This window comes from Cyprinodon variegatus, unplaced genomic scaffold (genome assembly GCF_000732505.1).
Source record: "Cyprinodon variegatus isolate N-32 unplaced genomic scaffold, C_variegatus-1.0 Scaffold516, whole genome shotgun sequence".
In the NCBI taxonomy this organism is placed as follows: Eukaryota; Metazoa; Chordata; class Actinopteri; order Cyprinodontiformes; family Cyprinodontidae; genus Cyprinodon; species Cyprinodon variegatus.
In genome coordinates this window covers 429,692-445,097 of record NW_015150969.1, presented here as the reverse complement: position 1 = coordinate 445,097, position 15,406 = coordinate 429,692, and the positions used below count along the sequence as shown (strand labels likewise).

General features: G+C 37.5%; 1 protein-coding gene across 1 annotated transcript in view; it reads right to left on the bottom strand.

Moving 5' to 3' along the window:
• Positions 1–15,406, bottom strand: part of samd12 (sterile alpha motif domain containing 12) — a 132,834-nt gene that overhangs the window by 75,680 nt on the left and 41,748 nt on the right. Inside the window, exon 4 of the mRNA XM_015390898.1 lies at positions 3,331–3,471. Coding sequence (XP_015246384.1) covers positions 3,331–3,471 — 141 coding nt within the window. The remainder of the gene's footprint in view (positions 1–3,330; positions 3,472–15,406) is intronic.

Genomic DNA, 15,406 nt, shown 5'->3' with positions numbered 1-15,406 from the left:
ACTGGATTAGGCCCCTAACTGTCTAATACACAAATTAACATTTTTTGTGTATTATGAAAAAGATGCTTTAATTTGGAGATGATTAAAATTCCACTTTGAACAGAAATCTCCAGCAGTGTTTGGAATTGGTTGAAAAATGTAATTAAAATAAATTAAAATATTTAAATGTATTAAGTGTTGTTTAATAAGAATAGATAGATATCAGAAGCATAACTGTACAAAATAAAAAAAAATCAGCCAATGCCAATTCAACGGTATCTTAAACCCACAAAGATATCCTTAAAATCTTAAATACATGTAAAATCAAAACAGCAAAAAAAAAATAATAAGACTGATGAATCAAAGTAAAACAGATCAAATAAAACAACTAGTTAGGGAAAAAATAAAGTAAAACAAAGATGAACTTGGGGTGAAACAAAAAATACTCTAGTATAACAGGAAGTAAAAATTCATAAAATTCAAAATAAATGTTCTCCAGCTAAAATGAAAATGAACAGATGCTACTTGATTCACTGGAAACATTATTAGCATTGTTGCCACTGATTCAACTTTGGCATCTCAGCTTTTAGTTTGGCTATAGATGAATTCAAAATGGCTCATCAAAAGAATTGAATTGAATTAACATAATGGATTACTGCTGCTGTTGTACGTGCCTAAATTGTAAACAGTGGCTGTGCATATTTGGAGGCTGTATTGATCGTGCTTCCTCTGTCTGAAACTACAGGTGGAAAACAAAGTGAAAGGGAGGAGGAGGTATCTGTATTCCTGGCATCGACTGCCCGAAAGTTTGTGGTTTTTAAAAAAATCATGGTGAGGTATCGGATAAAAACTGTCACTCACTAATACATAGAGAGATCTTATGATAGAGTGAGGCAAATGGTTACACCCGATCTGACCCCTATAAAGTACCAGTAGTGGGAATGCCTAACCCAGATATTTCTGGTCCAACCAGGAACCAGAAAGCACAGGATAAAGATGAAAGCACAACTAATTTAACTAATCCATTAAATTAAGTACTTTGCCTTCTGTTCCTGTGTCAAATCACTGCTGAATGAGCACCAAGGCTCTTATACAACATGTGTTCCTCACATGTGCAACACCTAATGGACCTCAGGGGGGAGAGAGGTGGCTGGGGCTCCTCCCACAAACCCCCCCATAGCAGAAACAGAGTTGTCTATGCGGCGGAAAACGCACCAGCCCTTTCTGATTAAAAGTGACATTAGCATTAATGGATAGATACAGTTTGCCATCCTTATACTGTTTTAATTTAATAGTGAGAAAAATAATCTTGAAAATTGTTCCCACTTGATAAAAATGAAAAAAGAAAAAGAAAATCACAGCCATTTTTCAATGGCAGTGATTTTTTTCTGGTTTTGATGTGCCGTCTTAAGATTTTCGATGTGGCTCCTCCTGTGAAAAAGCTCTAGTGGAGATAACGCCATAGAGGATTAACAAAAATGTGACTCAAGTATCGCAGCATTGATCTAATAATAACCTTATTTAATGTTACGATGCACTTTGCTGTCCAGCTACAGATGCTTGAAAGTGGAACTATACTGTAGCTTGACCTATTTTCAGGTTAGTTCAGTTAATAACTAGCAGACTTGGGGGTAGCAAGTTGTTGAGTGACCAGAAAATGACTTGTTTTCCCAATCACTCAGCAGATTCACAAATACAAAAAAAATAACACCAAAATTCAGTTGTCAATTGCAGCGAAGGTATGCAAAGTTGTCACTTTGCAGAAGATTAATGTAAATTTCACACTTTGATCCCATTATCCATTATCTATTCTGAGCAAAAGCACAATAAACTATAACTGTCAAAGATGTGGAGGATTAGTCAATCACACCCATGCGACATGCTTTTCCATATGTCATCATGGCTGGATAGGAAACCTCATTCTGTTAATGTTGGTGTATTCTTACAGCTAATTTATCTCTAAAGAAAGCTTTGACCAGATATTTTTGAACCAAAAATTGGAGACTATAAGCTGGAATGTTTTCAAAATTACTACCTGTAAAAATTTCCCGGGCTTTCGATAGAGGAACCCCTGGGTTCCACTGCAAGATGAAATGACGCAGACGCACCGCAGCTCAGCTGCACTACTGCTTTGCACAGACACCATGTTCCACCAGGAGCATTTTCAAAGGTGAGCTTTACTGTGCAGCTAGACTCTGATAATGTCAGGATTGCATCACCCCTGCTATAGTAGCGTATGGTGCTTCTGGGATGCTTCAGAAAACTCCACTCTGACTGATGAGAATTGCAGCGATCAGCCACGACAGCCCTGAGGAGCCGCACTGTTATGTGAATGCGCCACTTCCACTCTGCGTGGAACCTAGGGGTATTACAAGATAGGTAATGCGTACTATAATATAAAATCAAAAACTAGCCATGAAAACACGACTGAAGCACAGCTGCATGAAATATTCCCTGCGGAATTATGTGGAAACTTTAGAAAAACCTAATAAAAAATGTATCTTTTTCTTATTTTGAAACTTCAAATCATTATTCTACCCTGTAGCTGGTAAATAAAGTAAAATATCTTAAAAGTTAGAGATGTGTTTCTAGAAGAATCTTAATTTTCTTGTGCAAAACATGTTTGTTAGGAATGCTTTCCCTACAGACAAAAATTAAGTAAACATAATATTACATAGACATAGATTTTCATGTCTTCATTTTTCTTATTCTATTCTATTCTGCATACGGTACATTTGATAAAAGAAAACCGTTCCCGTCAGCACAGTTCTCGTATCTTTCCAAAGTCGAATATAGAACAACCTAATGCCTTGAACTGCAAAACCTTGTGTATTCATTATCTGCATCCATTAAATCTATCTGGACCGACCATCTGAAATGACCTTGGAGCTCATCTCAGCAGATATCAGCATAGTCAGGTACTATCTCTGCTTGTAACATGAGAAACTGTCAATTTTAGAGTCAGCGCTGCTGGGACCTGCAGCTATAAGAGCTTATCACAAGTAAAGTAAATAAATATATATATTTTTTTCTTGAGCTATAAAACTGTACCCACGAACCATTATCTTTAGGACTCTAGTTTGTGAACAAAACAGCAGAAAAAAAAGGTTTCTGCATGGCTCTGTTGTTACATAATTTTCTGATTCATCACTTCCTCCGGGTTTTGAAATATGCAAAAATTGCCATGACAACAGATGGCTTGTGAATAATGAATGACTGGTATATTTATTAGAACGATTGTTATTGATAATTCTGCAAAAGTGTGCAGTAAAATAAACTCTAAGCGAGGAGAACAGGCTGTATAGTGCAGCGAAATGTCCTGATGCAATATTTAGGGGCTGAAAACTTTACCTTGCGTGAGTAGCTGAAGAGTCCTGACTTCCTCACGAACACGAAGCTGCAGGACTTGCTGCAAGATGTGCTGCCTCTGGGCTTCATGTATGATCCCCATTCTCTCCAGCTTTCTGTCCGTTAGTCTCATGAGGGCTCGTCCTGAAAGAAGAGGAGCAAAAACACAAGGCTTAAGATTCAGAAACCAACCAGAGGAAATTTGGCAAACAGCTACAAATGATAAATTAAGGATTTATGTAAAGGAAGAGAAAACACAAGGTATTGTGGGTGAATTGTGCACAAATTGGACTTCTTAGGATAGCTTAATAAAAACCGACATCTCATAGAGTCTTTTCCCTGTTATGCGACCATCAGTCTGAATTGTCCAATTAAGCTCAGCACAACCATATGTGAAGCAGATCCTTCTTTGCATAAATATCAGAACAGTACATCCCTTGAGCAAGAATCCCTAAAAGCTCTTTAGTTAATTGCAAATCCTTGTATAAAATACATTATTTAATCATCCAATAGGCTTCTATGAAGAGGATTTAGGCTGCTAATAAAAAAGGCTTGTAGAATATTGTGTGATTATTAGCCCCTGTTATGAGGTTCTTTGTCACATGCAGGATGGTAAGCAGACAGGATAATATAGGGTGATTAATAAGCAAAAACCTTGTTTTGCTCTTTTACCCCAGAGCCCTGTTCTGACAATAAGCTGTGTTCAATCAGTGCTACGGTTGGATAAAGAAAAGTCCTTTAAGTCCTGAGAAAGTTAAAGGGATTATTTAGTTTGTTTTTTTTGGAAGACGGAATCCGTAGAGATATGAATGGCAGTTAGTATTCATCTTTAAGATTTTCAGCTAAAAGACCTGCATTTGAAAGAAAAAGAAAATCTCACCAAAGAGTTGAGCTAATGGGCGTTGAGAGTAGATTTCTGCTGTCTTAAAACACCATCAATCTTAGGGGATTTAAAGAAGTACTCAACACATGCCAGAGTTTTCTGATTCTTAACAGCAAAGACCCAGAACCATTAACATTTATCTCCACTTCACAGTGACGCCCTACTAAACTCCCCTAAAAGACACTGAAGCTTGTTTTTTAAGGTTTAATGCAACAAGCATGGTAATTTTAGTCGAGAGGATAGAAATACATCATACCGTGTTCTTAGTAGACTTCTTACTCTCATTAAAAGTCACTAATGGCAAATAAAAAACATGTTTTTGGGATTTGTTGAACGTTACCACTGTAAAACCACAGCTGGGGAAACTTGGATATAACCTACCGATAGTGGGTTTGTGATATTTTTCAGTTTCCATCAGATTTAAAGATGACATTAACACTGGAGAGCTAGGCGGAGTCATAAAGGCTTACAGGAAGCGGTGGGGTATTGGAACGATAGCTGGAAAGAAAGATAAGCAAGATGGAGTCCAGACTGATGGAGAAGACAGAGACATAAAAGTTGACATGATAGAGAAAACGTGCACATGCTGTTATGGGTCTATAAATATTGACTAACCATCAATTGCCACCTGAAACCAAAGATAGATTGGCATGGCAACAGAGAGTCAAATTGCTCTCCTTTGCTCCAGTATCATCTGTTGTCAATAGCTGCATTTACACGAGATAAAAGACAATACAGTTTTCGACCGATCCTGCAGGTTTGGTATTAATTGGGATTAACTATAAACCCCTAAAAAATGCTGTCCATTATATTGCGAGGCGAGAACTATTTGTTTCTCCCAAAAATCCTGATCGGCGCATCTCTACTAGTGACAGTCACATTCATCATTACTTCCATAAACAATTTGTTGTGTGACATCTCTATTCTTCTTATACCCATGCAGGTCAGGTTTATTTAGTAAAAAGAACCACAAAAAAAAAAAAAAAACAGATTTCATGAACATTTTTTAAAAGAATCACAATTAGGCATCCAGAACAGCAGCATTAACAAAATGAAAAACAACATTATGTAGCCAAAAAATAAAAATTCTATACGTTTTTTTAATTTTTTTTATTGCAGTCTTGGTAAATTCACAAATGTTTTCCTACAAAGAAACCATTAATAAATTCTGGTAAATAACGGAAAAAGTCGAGTAAATGTTTAAAGCAACAAGATCTACATTAGGCACCTCAGAGCTTAAGCACTGGCATCCTAAGAGTAGGGAAAGTGTCATCTGGCAGTTTCCAACAATCAGGGCAGTGAGTGAGAATCAGCAGCACCTGATGGTAAAGGATGCATATGAGGTTGATGAGCCAAAAGGCACCGTGTTATTAAAGAAAATGTCAGGTTATTGATTGACAGAGCGGTCTGAAGTGACGCAGTTTGTGGGGGTGCTTTTTGATATTGCCAGACTCCAAAATCAGAGCAAATCTGACATATGTACATGTTTAATATATCTACTGAATAACACCAATTAGCATGAATCTTTAACCTGAAAAATCTAAATAATATCTTCAAAGTACACCATGGTGAGGGGCTGCAATTATTGCACTGTCAGAATATCAGTGATTACAATAAAAAACATTCAGCTTAACATTCAGCCAAAGTGCCATGCCTTCTTGTCAGCAAGACAACATCAGTGGAGTGGAACAGCTTCTGTAAGGAGTCCAAGCCTTTTAACTCTCTGCTTCTCCAGTTCTGAGTCATTGGCATCGACGATCCCACCACATCTCAGCTGGGAATTTTTCATACCACTATTAATGCACTGTGCAGTGTAGCATGGCCAGGAGGAGAAGAGGAAAGGAAGGAGGAGGAGGAGGGGAGTGGTGGAGAAGTGGAAAGTGATCGGGAGGAAATAAATGAAGTAAGAGAAAGAGCTGCTTTAGAAGGAGCTGAATGTTGATGTGATAGAAAAAAAAAGACAAATCAAATATAAAAAGCTCCTGAAATGTAGAATGGAAAAAGCAGGAGGTAAAAACTAAATATTAATACAGCTGATGCTTTGCTGGTTATTCAAGAGAGAAAGACTAACTTGGTCCATTTAGTTCAAAACATAAAAATATCTCTAACCTTTCCTCATCTAAAATATTTACTCTTGACTGAAATGAGGGTGCATTTTCTGACTGGATTTATAAAGTATAGAATATTTTCCTGGATATCAAACTCAGCTTGATATTTTAGTATCTTGACACCCTATAATTTTCCAGTTTTACATATTTTTCATGTGTAATATTTTTAGAAAAAAGAAATGTATTATAAATTGAATTATACTAAAATACCATGAAACGCTACTTTGCAGGCTCAATGCCTGGCTTCTAAAAAGTCAACTTAAAAGCCACAAAAAACTTGATAAAAATAATAGCATGAAACAATATAAATATAAAAGCGCCTAGCTGAGTTGGACCCACTGAAACAGGAAACAAACTCCCCTATATTAGGGTGCGGGCGAAAAAAAAATATCAGTTTGGCAAAAATTGTGATTTTCTGGCACCCAATATAATATCAATCTTTGAGATCTTAATATTGATTTAAAAAAAAAATATTTTTTCCAAATTTTTTGCAGCCAGTACCTCAGGGTATTTTATATTTAAGGTTCTCACTTGCAGTGGTCAAAATGCCATCATTATGTTGTTATAACTAATTTGAGATGTCACTGTAGTTTCACTGAAAAAGAAACTTGTTGAACTTGTTTTGTAGCAAATCATTTTTGACTCAACTTTTCCTCTGAATGATCAATATCTTCTGATCAACATGTACAGCAATTTGTTATTAGCTGGGTAGAATCTCATTATATATCATGACATTGCAATATAGTGATGTGTATCGTAACACCGTGGCCAATACTCACCTCTACCCTATATACAATACAGACCAAAGGTTTGGATACATCTTCTAATTTGAAGAGTTTTCTTTATTTGCATGACTATGAAAATTGTAGATTCACACTGAAGGCATCAGAACTATGAATTAACATATGTGGAATTATATACTTAGCAAAGTGTGAAACAACTGAAAATATGTCTTATATTTTAGGTTCTTCAAAGTAGCCTCATTTTGCTTTGCGCACTCTTGGAATTCTCTTGATGAGCTTCAAGAGGTCGTCACCTAAAATGGTTTTCACTTCACATGTGTCCCCTGTCAGGTTTAACAAGTGGGATTTCTTGCCTTATAAATGGGGTTGGGACCATCAGGACAGGCAACAAGCAGAAGAGACTTGCTTGGGCTAAAGAACACAAGGAATGGACATTAGACCAGTGGAAATCTGTGCTTTTTTCTGATGAGTCCAAATTTGAGATCTTTGGCTCCAACCATCATGTCTTTGTGTGATGCAGAAAAGGTGAACGGATGGACTCTACATGCCTGGTTCCCACTGTGAAGCATGGAGGAGGAGGTGTGATGGTATGGGGGTGCTTTGCTGGTGACACTGTTGTGGATATATTAAAAATTGAAGGCATTGTGAACCACAGCATCTTACAGCGGCATGCTATTCCATCCGGTTTGCGTTTAGTTGGACCATCATTTATTTTTCAACAGGACAATGACCCCAAACACACCTCCAGGCTGTGTAAGGGCTATTTGACCAAGAAAGAGTGATAGGGTGCTGCACCAGATGACCTGGCCTCCACAATCACCGGACCTGAACCCAATCCAGATGGTTTGGGGTGAGCTGGAACGCAGAGTGAAGGCAAAAGGGCCAACAAGTGCTAAGCTTCTCTGGGAACTCCTTCAAGACTGTTGCAGGTGACAACATCTTGAAGCTCATCAAGAGAATGCCACGAGTTTGCGAAGCAGTAATCAAAGCAAAAGGTGGCTACTTTGAAGAACCTCTGATATAAGACATATTTTCAGTTTTTTTTAGTTTTTGGTTAAGTATATAATTCCACATGTGTTCATTCATAGTTTTGATGCCTTTAGTGTGAATTTACAATTTTCAGTCATGAAAATAAAGAAAAGTCTTCGAATGAAATGGTGTGTCCAAACTTTTGGTCTGTACTGTAAATGATGTAACAACGCAACAATTGCAATTCTGGAATTAAGGTAAGTAACTAGAGCTGAAAGACTTTTCTTTGCTGTAACCACAAACAATAGATTTCTATTGTCTTCATGAGCTTGAAATCTTGCTCATTTCTTCACTTGGAGTGAATCTTTACTCAACATTAATGTAATTTGGAAAAGAGCTGACATCCAGCTCACATACATGGATCTACATACTAGCTGTGACTTTCTCTTCCCATCTCTGTGGTGGTAAACCTGCTTTAAGTATATTACTGCCACCCAAAGGGGTGGAGGTAAAAATTATTTGTTACTCTGGTGATTGTGATGTGACTGAAATCAAGCACCTTTGCGATTTAAAAATTATATATTTTTTAAAATTGTGATTTCAATTAATTGCCCAGCCCTATAAAAAAAACAACCCAAATAATAATCTAAGCATCATCTACTGACAGATATGTCAACCAGGAAGTTAATGGCCAGTGATTATTATACAATTATAGATACTTAGATTTAACTTTTTACCTAAAACAACACTAACATTTGTAAAAGAACTGTGGCAGAAACTATACCGAGAAAATATAAACTTCTAACTTCTAATGTCTGTAAGTTTCTCAATTTTTCAAAAGATTTTTACACAAAAACCAAATATAGAAATTCATATTTTACAAACCCACTTCATGTGCACATTGCTGGGCAATGTACAGACAAACACATTGTCCCTGAGAATCGGATTAATGAGAGGTGGGTGAGCAGCCGTGTTGTGCTGAAGCTGATTAATCTGCAGCTACAGCCTGGCACAGTCAACCAAGGCTTTGATGAATGGGAGCTTAGCGTGCATTTGTTTACTCCCTCTTAAATATGAACAACAAAATACACACATACACATATAAGCATTGATCCTCCAGGAGTTTTCTTCATTTTGTAGAGATAAAAAAAAAGAACAGGTGTACAAAAACCCACTCATTAGCATTACACTTCTCTTCACTTCACTTGGCTAGCTTGAATTTGTACTTTTAATATTCTGGTGAAATAATTTAACATGGGTTTGTGTTTCCCCACATTTCATACTAATACACATTGTTTTTCCAGTCAGGGGCCTGTCCATTTATTTAGCCTCAGTAGAACAATAGATCTTGTTTAGACTTGGAATATTCTGGCTAATTCAGAGACAAGGACAGCTTTAAACCTGACTGTTCATGGTTGCAGTAAAAATTTTCTTTTTTTACTGATTTTTACCTAAGGTTGATTGATCAAAAAGCTGCATTTAGAAAAGTGTTCTTCTGATCATTGCGACAAACGTTTTTTACAGAGCGGTCTATGTTTTTGTTGTTTGCAGTTTCCATGGTTTCCCTCCTGAAAGCAAGATGTTATCCGTCCTTTATTGGTAGTGCAAGACTATGATGTGCCAGCTATGCTTTTAAGGTCCATCTGGCCAAAGTAAAATCTCTTTCCAAAATTCTTGGCACAAAGTCCATCTCATTCCCAGTGAAGGTTATATCAACCGGCACCAGTCACAGCATTCATGGTCAGGAACTCCACGTGTATTTGTGGAGAGAAAGTTTGGACTCTAGGTGTGTTTTTAGGGAGAATTCTGCTGGTATCGTCAAGCTCCGACTTTTAATGCACACTTTTGCAATTTGCAGTCAACTGTGATGTTGCCAGAATGAGAAAAATCTCATCTAAGTCTAGGGCTGTAAGTTCTTAACCAAGACAAAGGAGGAATGCCTTCTCAAGTCTCTAGCGAAATTATCTTAATGCACTTTTGGAGAAATGAAGGCAGGATATATCTCTATAAATTACAGTCATGGCTCTTTCTTAGTTTGGGATTTTTACACCCTGGGCCAGTTGGTAACAAACTATATTAAATCTGCTCTTCTAGACCTGTGACCTTTGACACCAGACCATTAATATGTGGTAGACAATAAATAAATTGATAGGAAGAGAATTAGGTTGGCAAGGGACAAATATTTATCACATTCTTCTGGGGGAATTTGAGCTCTTTCCCCTTAATTAGACTTGGAAATAAATTACTGACCAGTTGCAGTGTCAAAATGACACTATATTGCCAAAGTATTTGCTCACCTGCCTTGACCCGCATATGAGCTTAAGTAACATCCCATTCTTAATCCATAGGGCTTCAATATAATGTCGGTTTACTATTTGCTGATAGAAAAGCTTTAATTCTTAGAAAGACTAAAGTTTAGGAATGTGTTAATGTCAATTTTGACCATTCTTCCAGAAACAGATTTGTGAGGTCACACACTGATGTTGGATGAGAAGGCCTGCCTCTAAGTCTCCGCTCTAATTCATCTTAAAGGTTTTCTATCAGGTTGAGGTCAGGATTCTGTGCAGATCAGAACAATTCATCCATACCAGACTCTGCCATCCATGTCTTCATGGACCTTGCTATGTACTCTGGCCCACAGTCGTTTTGGAAGATGAAGAGGTCATCCCAAAGAGTAGGGAAAGTGTCAGAGTTCCTTCACTGAAACTAACGCGTCAAGCCCAGCTCCTGGTAAACAGTCCCACACTATACTGTAATCCCCCCTAAACCAAACCTTACACTGGTTAAGATGCAGTCCGACAAGTACCGTTCTCATAGCAACAGCCAAACCCAGACTCATTGGTCTGATTTTCAGATGAATAAATGTGTTTCTTCACTCCAGGGAACATGCCTCTTTTTGGAATCCAGTGGTGGCATGCTTTACCCAACCACATCCAATGCTTTGCACTGCTGGTGATGATGAAGGTGCTACACCATAGAAACCCACTCCATGAAGACCTTTGTTCTGGAGCTAATCTGAGCGCCATGTGAAGTTTGGAGGTATATAGAAATCGACTCTGCAGAAAGTTGGTGATCTCTTTTCACCAAGTGCTTTAGCATCCGCTGATCCAGCTCCACCAGTTTACATGTCCTACCAGTTTGTAGCTCAGCTGCTTTCCTTCCCAAATGTCTACATTTTCGGATGATACAACTGACAGTTGAATGAATGATTTAGGAGCAAAGAAATTTCACGACAGGATCTGTTGCACACTAGAATTCACTAAGCTCCTCAGAATGAACCACTCTTTCACAAATGTTTGCCTGCATAGGTGCTTGACTTTATATTCCTCTATCCATGAAGGTGATTGGATCACCTGATTCTCATAATCTGGATGGTGAGCAAATACTTTTGGAAATAGTGTTTATTAAATAGTTCAAGATAATAAATGAAATCCTGAAACAGCTAGCATGTATTGGTATTGTGAACCACTACATGTGACTGTCATATGCTCCAGGTCATAGTCATTCCAAAAAAGAAAAATGCAGCAATTGAGTATATCCCAAAAATGAAGACCTCATCTATTCATTCAGGTCAACAAGTCCCTTTAATGACGCCCCTTTCAGAGACAAAGACAGGTACAAAGCATTGCAGGCTAACAAAAGAAGCCAAAAGACCCCCATTCCAAAGTGGTGGACCCGTTTGTCTGTTTCAATTTGCCTCGAACTCAACACTATTTCTGACATTTTGAATTAAAAAAGCTTCCTGGATGGGAAGTGAAACATCTTCAAACCAGGAAACAAAGTCAAGTGAATTGTTGTTGTTTTTTTTTTTGGAATTTGTCTGTCATCTGTTTCTGGGGAAATATTTTTGAAAAAGGCCAAAATCCGATATAAGGAAAATTTTCATTCCATCTGTGGAGTTTCCTCATATCAAAGTATAAAAATTGAGCAACAACAAGTAACATCTCTTTGAATAATAATAATAAAGCTATACTACATATTTAAACATTTATACAGTAAAAACTATAACTTCCCCAAGAAGAGTTTGACTATGCAGCCCATTTTAGGCTGTACAAGATTTAAGTTAAAAATTTTCTACATCATGGAGCCTCCGGGATTTAAATCGTAATTGGCTTTCAAAGATACTTGACCACACGCCTTTGGTTTCCATAACCGCTGATCTACAGTAGAATTACAATCAGCATTACTAATCATAATTATATTGTAGCGCAGCAAACTTTCTAACAAGTAGCCCATTAGTAGAAAAAAAGGTCTTCATGCTACAATAGGTTTCCAAATTGTTATACAGCCCTGATACTGTAGCTTGTTTGACTAATTTCCTGTACATTCTTTTCACCATTAACCAGCAGCATTTTTATGACAGCAACCGGCAAAACTCACTTACTAAGCATTAAATTGCTGCTGAGGTTTGTTGCAGCGAGTAATCAACCACATGGAAATAGAGTTCATCACCTTCCATTGTTTTTTGAAGCTCACTAGATTTAGTATCCAGTGAGAGACCAGCTGAAAATATCTGCACAGGCTGTCATTATATTTTATGCTTCACAGAATTAAATATTATCAACAATTCCTATATTTTAAGAGGAGTAAACCAAATGACCATACCTCACAGCTACGAAAACAGAAAAACAAAAACAAATTGCAATGACTTGGAAATGAAAAGTTAGTTGGGAAGAAGAATGCTGTGCTAATAGATTTATATAGCCTGTTATATATAATCTGTTCTAAGAGGTTTAAAAGACTGTTTAAATAATAAATAATTAGCAATATTAAGTCTGATTTTGTTTAAGAAAAAAAACCCCACATGGGATTTGATTCTATAGTTAATGCCTAAATGCAAAAATGTAGCATTTTTTGCTAAAGAACTGAGATACCAACCATCTCTTATCGTTTCAGCGAAGCTTTGTCATTGCATAGCAAAATTGACGGATTAGGGACTAATATCTAATTATGCCCTAATAAGCTTTAATGCATTTTTAATAGAAGCTTGGTGTTGGAGCCAAATTTGCAGCCATGTCTGTTGGGGCTGCGAGGTGAGGACTGAGGAAGGGAGGAGGTTACTTGGCAGGAGAGGCTGGAGGGAGGACGAAAAGCATTGATTCCTTTGGCAGAGGTTACAGCAGTGAAGCGGTTGCTGCATACTGACGTCGCTCAATGCTAAGATGTTCCACGCGCCTCGCCACACAGTGAAATGCATTCCCTATGCTGCTGTTTATATCTAAAGAGGGAGGACGCGATTGTCTGCTTGAATTATGATTTGGAAAGAGACCTCTCATTGATTTGCTACTTAGTGAAAGGGATGACTACGTTGCCAAGACAAGCGAGATTGAGCACCGCTGGCAGTAGAAAAGAGGTATTCAGTTATGGATGGATTGGTGGAATGAAAAAACAAAAACAAACTCCAGCCTCGGTCATGCATTCTAAATGATCCAAAAGGTCACATGTAGGGTTTGTTAGACACACTGAACCAACAGACTCTCAGATGCACGCCTGTATTTTCCTATAAATGTATACAAACTCTCTATTTGTTCATCTGCACGACTGTTTTCCCAACAATGCTACATATGTCAGCCCTGTTTATTCTGTTACTGTGTGGGAACAAAACAGAAACATCCCCATAATACACCAAAGATTGATTAGGATGCAAATTGCCTTGTGAGTCCAATTGGTAAGGCCTGGCCCCTTTTAATTGGCTTCTGTTAATTAATGCCAAATGTGAAGACAAACTGAGTCACTTGCAGATTTCTTTGCATGTCATTATCTCTTAATTGTCACAGTAGGAAATTACGAGAGTATGCCGAGTATTCAACACTCTGCTCAGATGCAATGGCTTTTTTAGAAGAAAAATAATTCAGCAGTTTACATTTGCAAAGTCACAAAAATAACGAAAAAACAAGGAAATTAACTTCTAATGCTCTTCTCATACAACACACTGCCAAACTGTAATATTTCAAAATGGGAATGGAGAGAAATAAAGCTAGTTTAACAGTAATGACACCATGAATTAAAGGCATCCTTTAGTATAAATGGGGAGTTTTCAGTGCTAGATTTTCTTAGTTTTTTTCTGGACAATTAAACCAAATTATCTTTTAAACACAACCGACTGTGATTAATCCACAGTCTTAAAATTCATGAGCAATTCTTCAGTGTTTGATCGCTTGCAACTCAAATGAAAAGAAAACAAATTGAATGCGTCTAAAATGTTTCTCCCTGGAGTTACTGTCAAATTGAAGCATCGCTTCAGGTAGTATGCAATGAACTGTGGGTCATTTATTCGACCTCTTTGCAGCTGATGAGACATATGCACCATGCGTGGTGAAAAGCAGAAAGATTCATATTCTCAGACCATTAAACAGGCGATGCTAAAGCTCCACAAAGACATATAGCGGTTAAAATAGCATCAAAGAATGAGTCAGTGTGACACTCATCACGACCAGCAGGCGATTTATGTAGCCAGCTGGTCACTGAGTCGAGGAGGTCCTCGGGAGCAACAAATAAACATATTAGTGTGATCATTTGGACTCTGATAGGGAAGAGAGCTGTAGAAATTAATGGTCGTCTGTTTCTATGAGGATTGAAGCTTTAGACCCAAAGTGACCTTGAAGCACCTCGTTAGGGGAGTGATTGACATAGTAACATTACTTTTGGTAACACAGACAGGTGGAGGGAGGGATGGACAGACGGATGGGCTGCGATCCAGACAGCAGGTGTGGAAGACACCTGGGAGATTATGAATAAAATCTGGCTTCATGAAAGCAACATGTCGACATTTCTGAAGAGTTTTAGAAGAAAGAAGAAATATTCTATTCAAACTTGAGATATTACCTGGAATCACAGGACAGCTTTAATGATCATCTCAATAATAATTTACATATAGTTTTTAGTTTTGTTTTTAAAGCCGGTACAAGAGACGCTGTATCTGTCTAAATCATTAGTAGGGAAACGCACCACAAGGTTTACCTACAACAATTCATCAAATCATTTTCAGTTTTAATTTATGTAGGACAATCAAAGCTTTTAGAAGGATGTCCACCTTCTAATGGTTTTAGATATTACAACCTAACAAAGTAACCGCATAGCAGCTTTACAAAAGCACCTACAATGCTTTGGTCATTACTTTTTAATATTTTTTGTCATATGGAGATGCTAAATATGTTAGCTGTATTAGTGACAAAGATATGACAGCAAAAACTAAATATTTGCTTGAGTACAGGCTGATATTAGCATTGCCAGCTGTTAGGCGGCAGCGCTACACGATCTGTATTGGTATAAATGTACGCTCTGGCCGATTCAGTTCAATCAGCGACCATGCCATGAGGTCAAGTGAGGAGTATGCATTGTCACTCCTTCCATCTTTAAATTCAGACTTGTGTAAC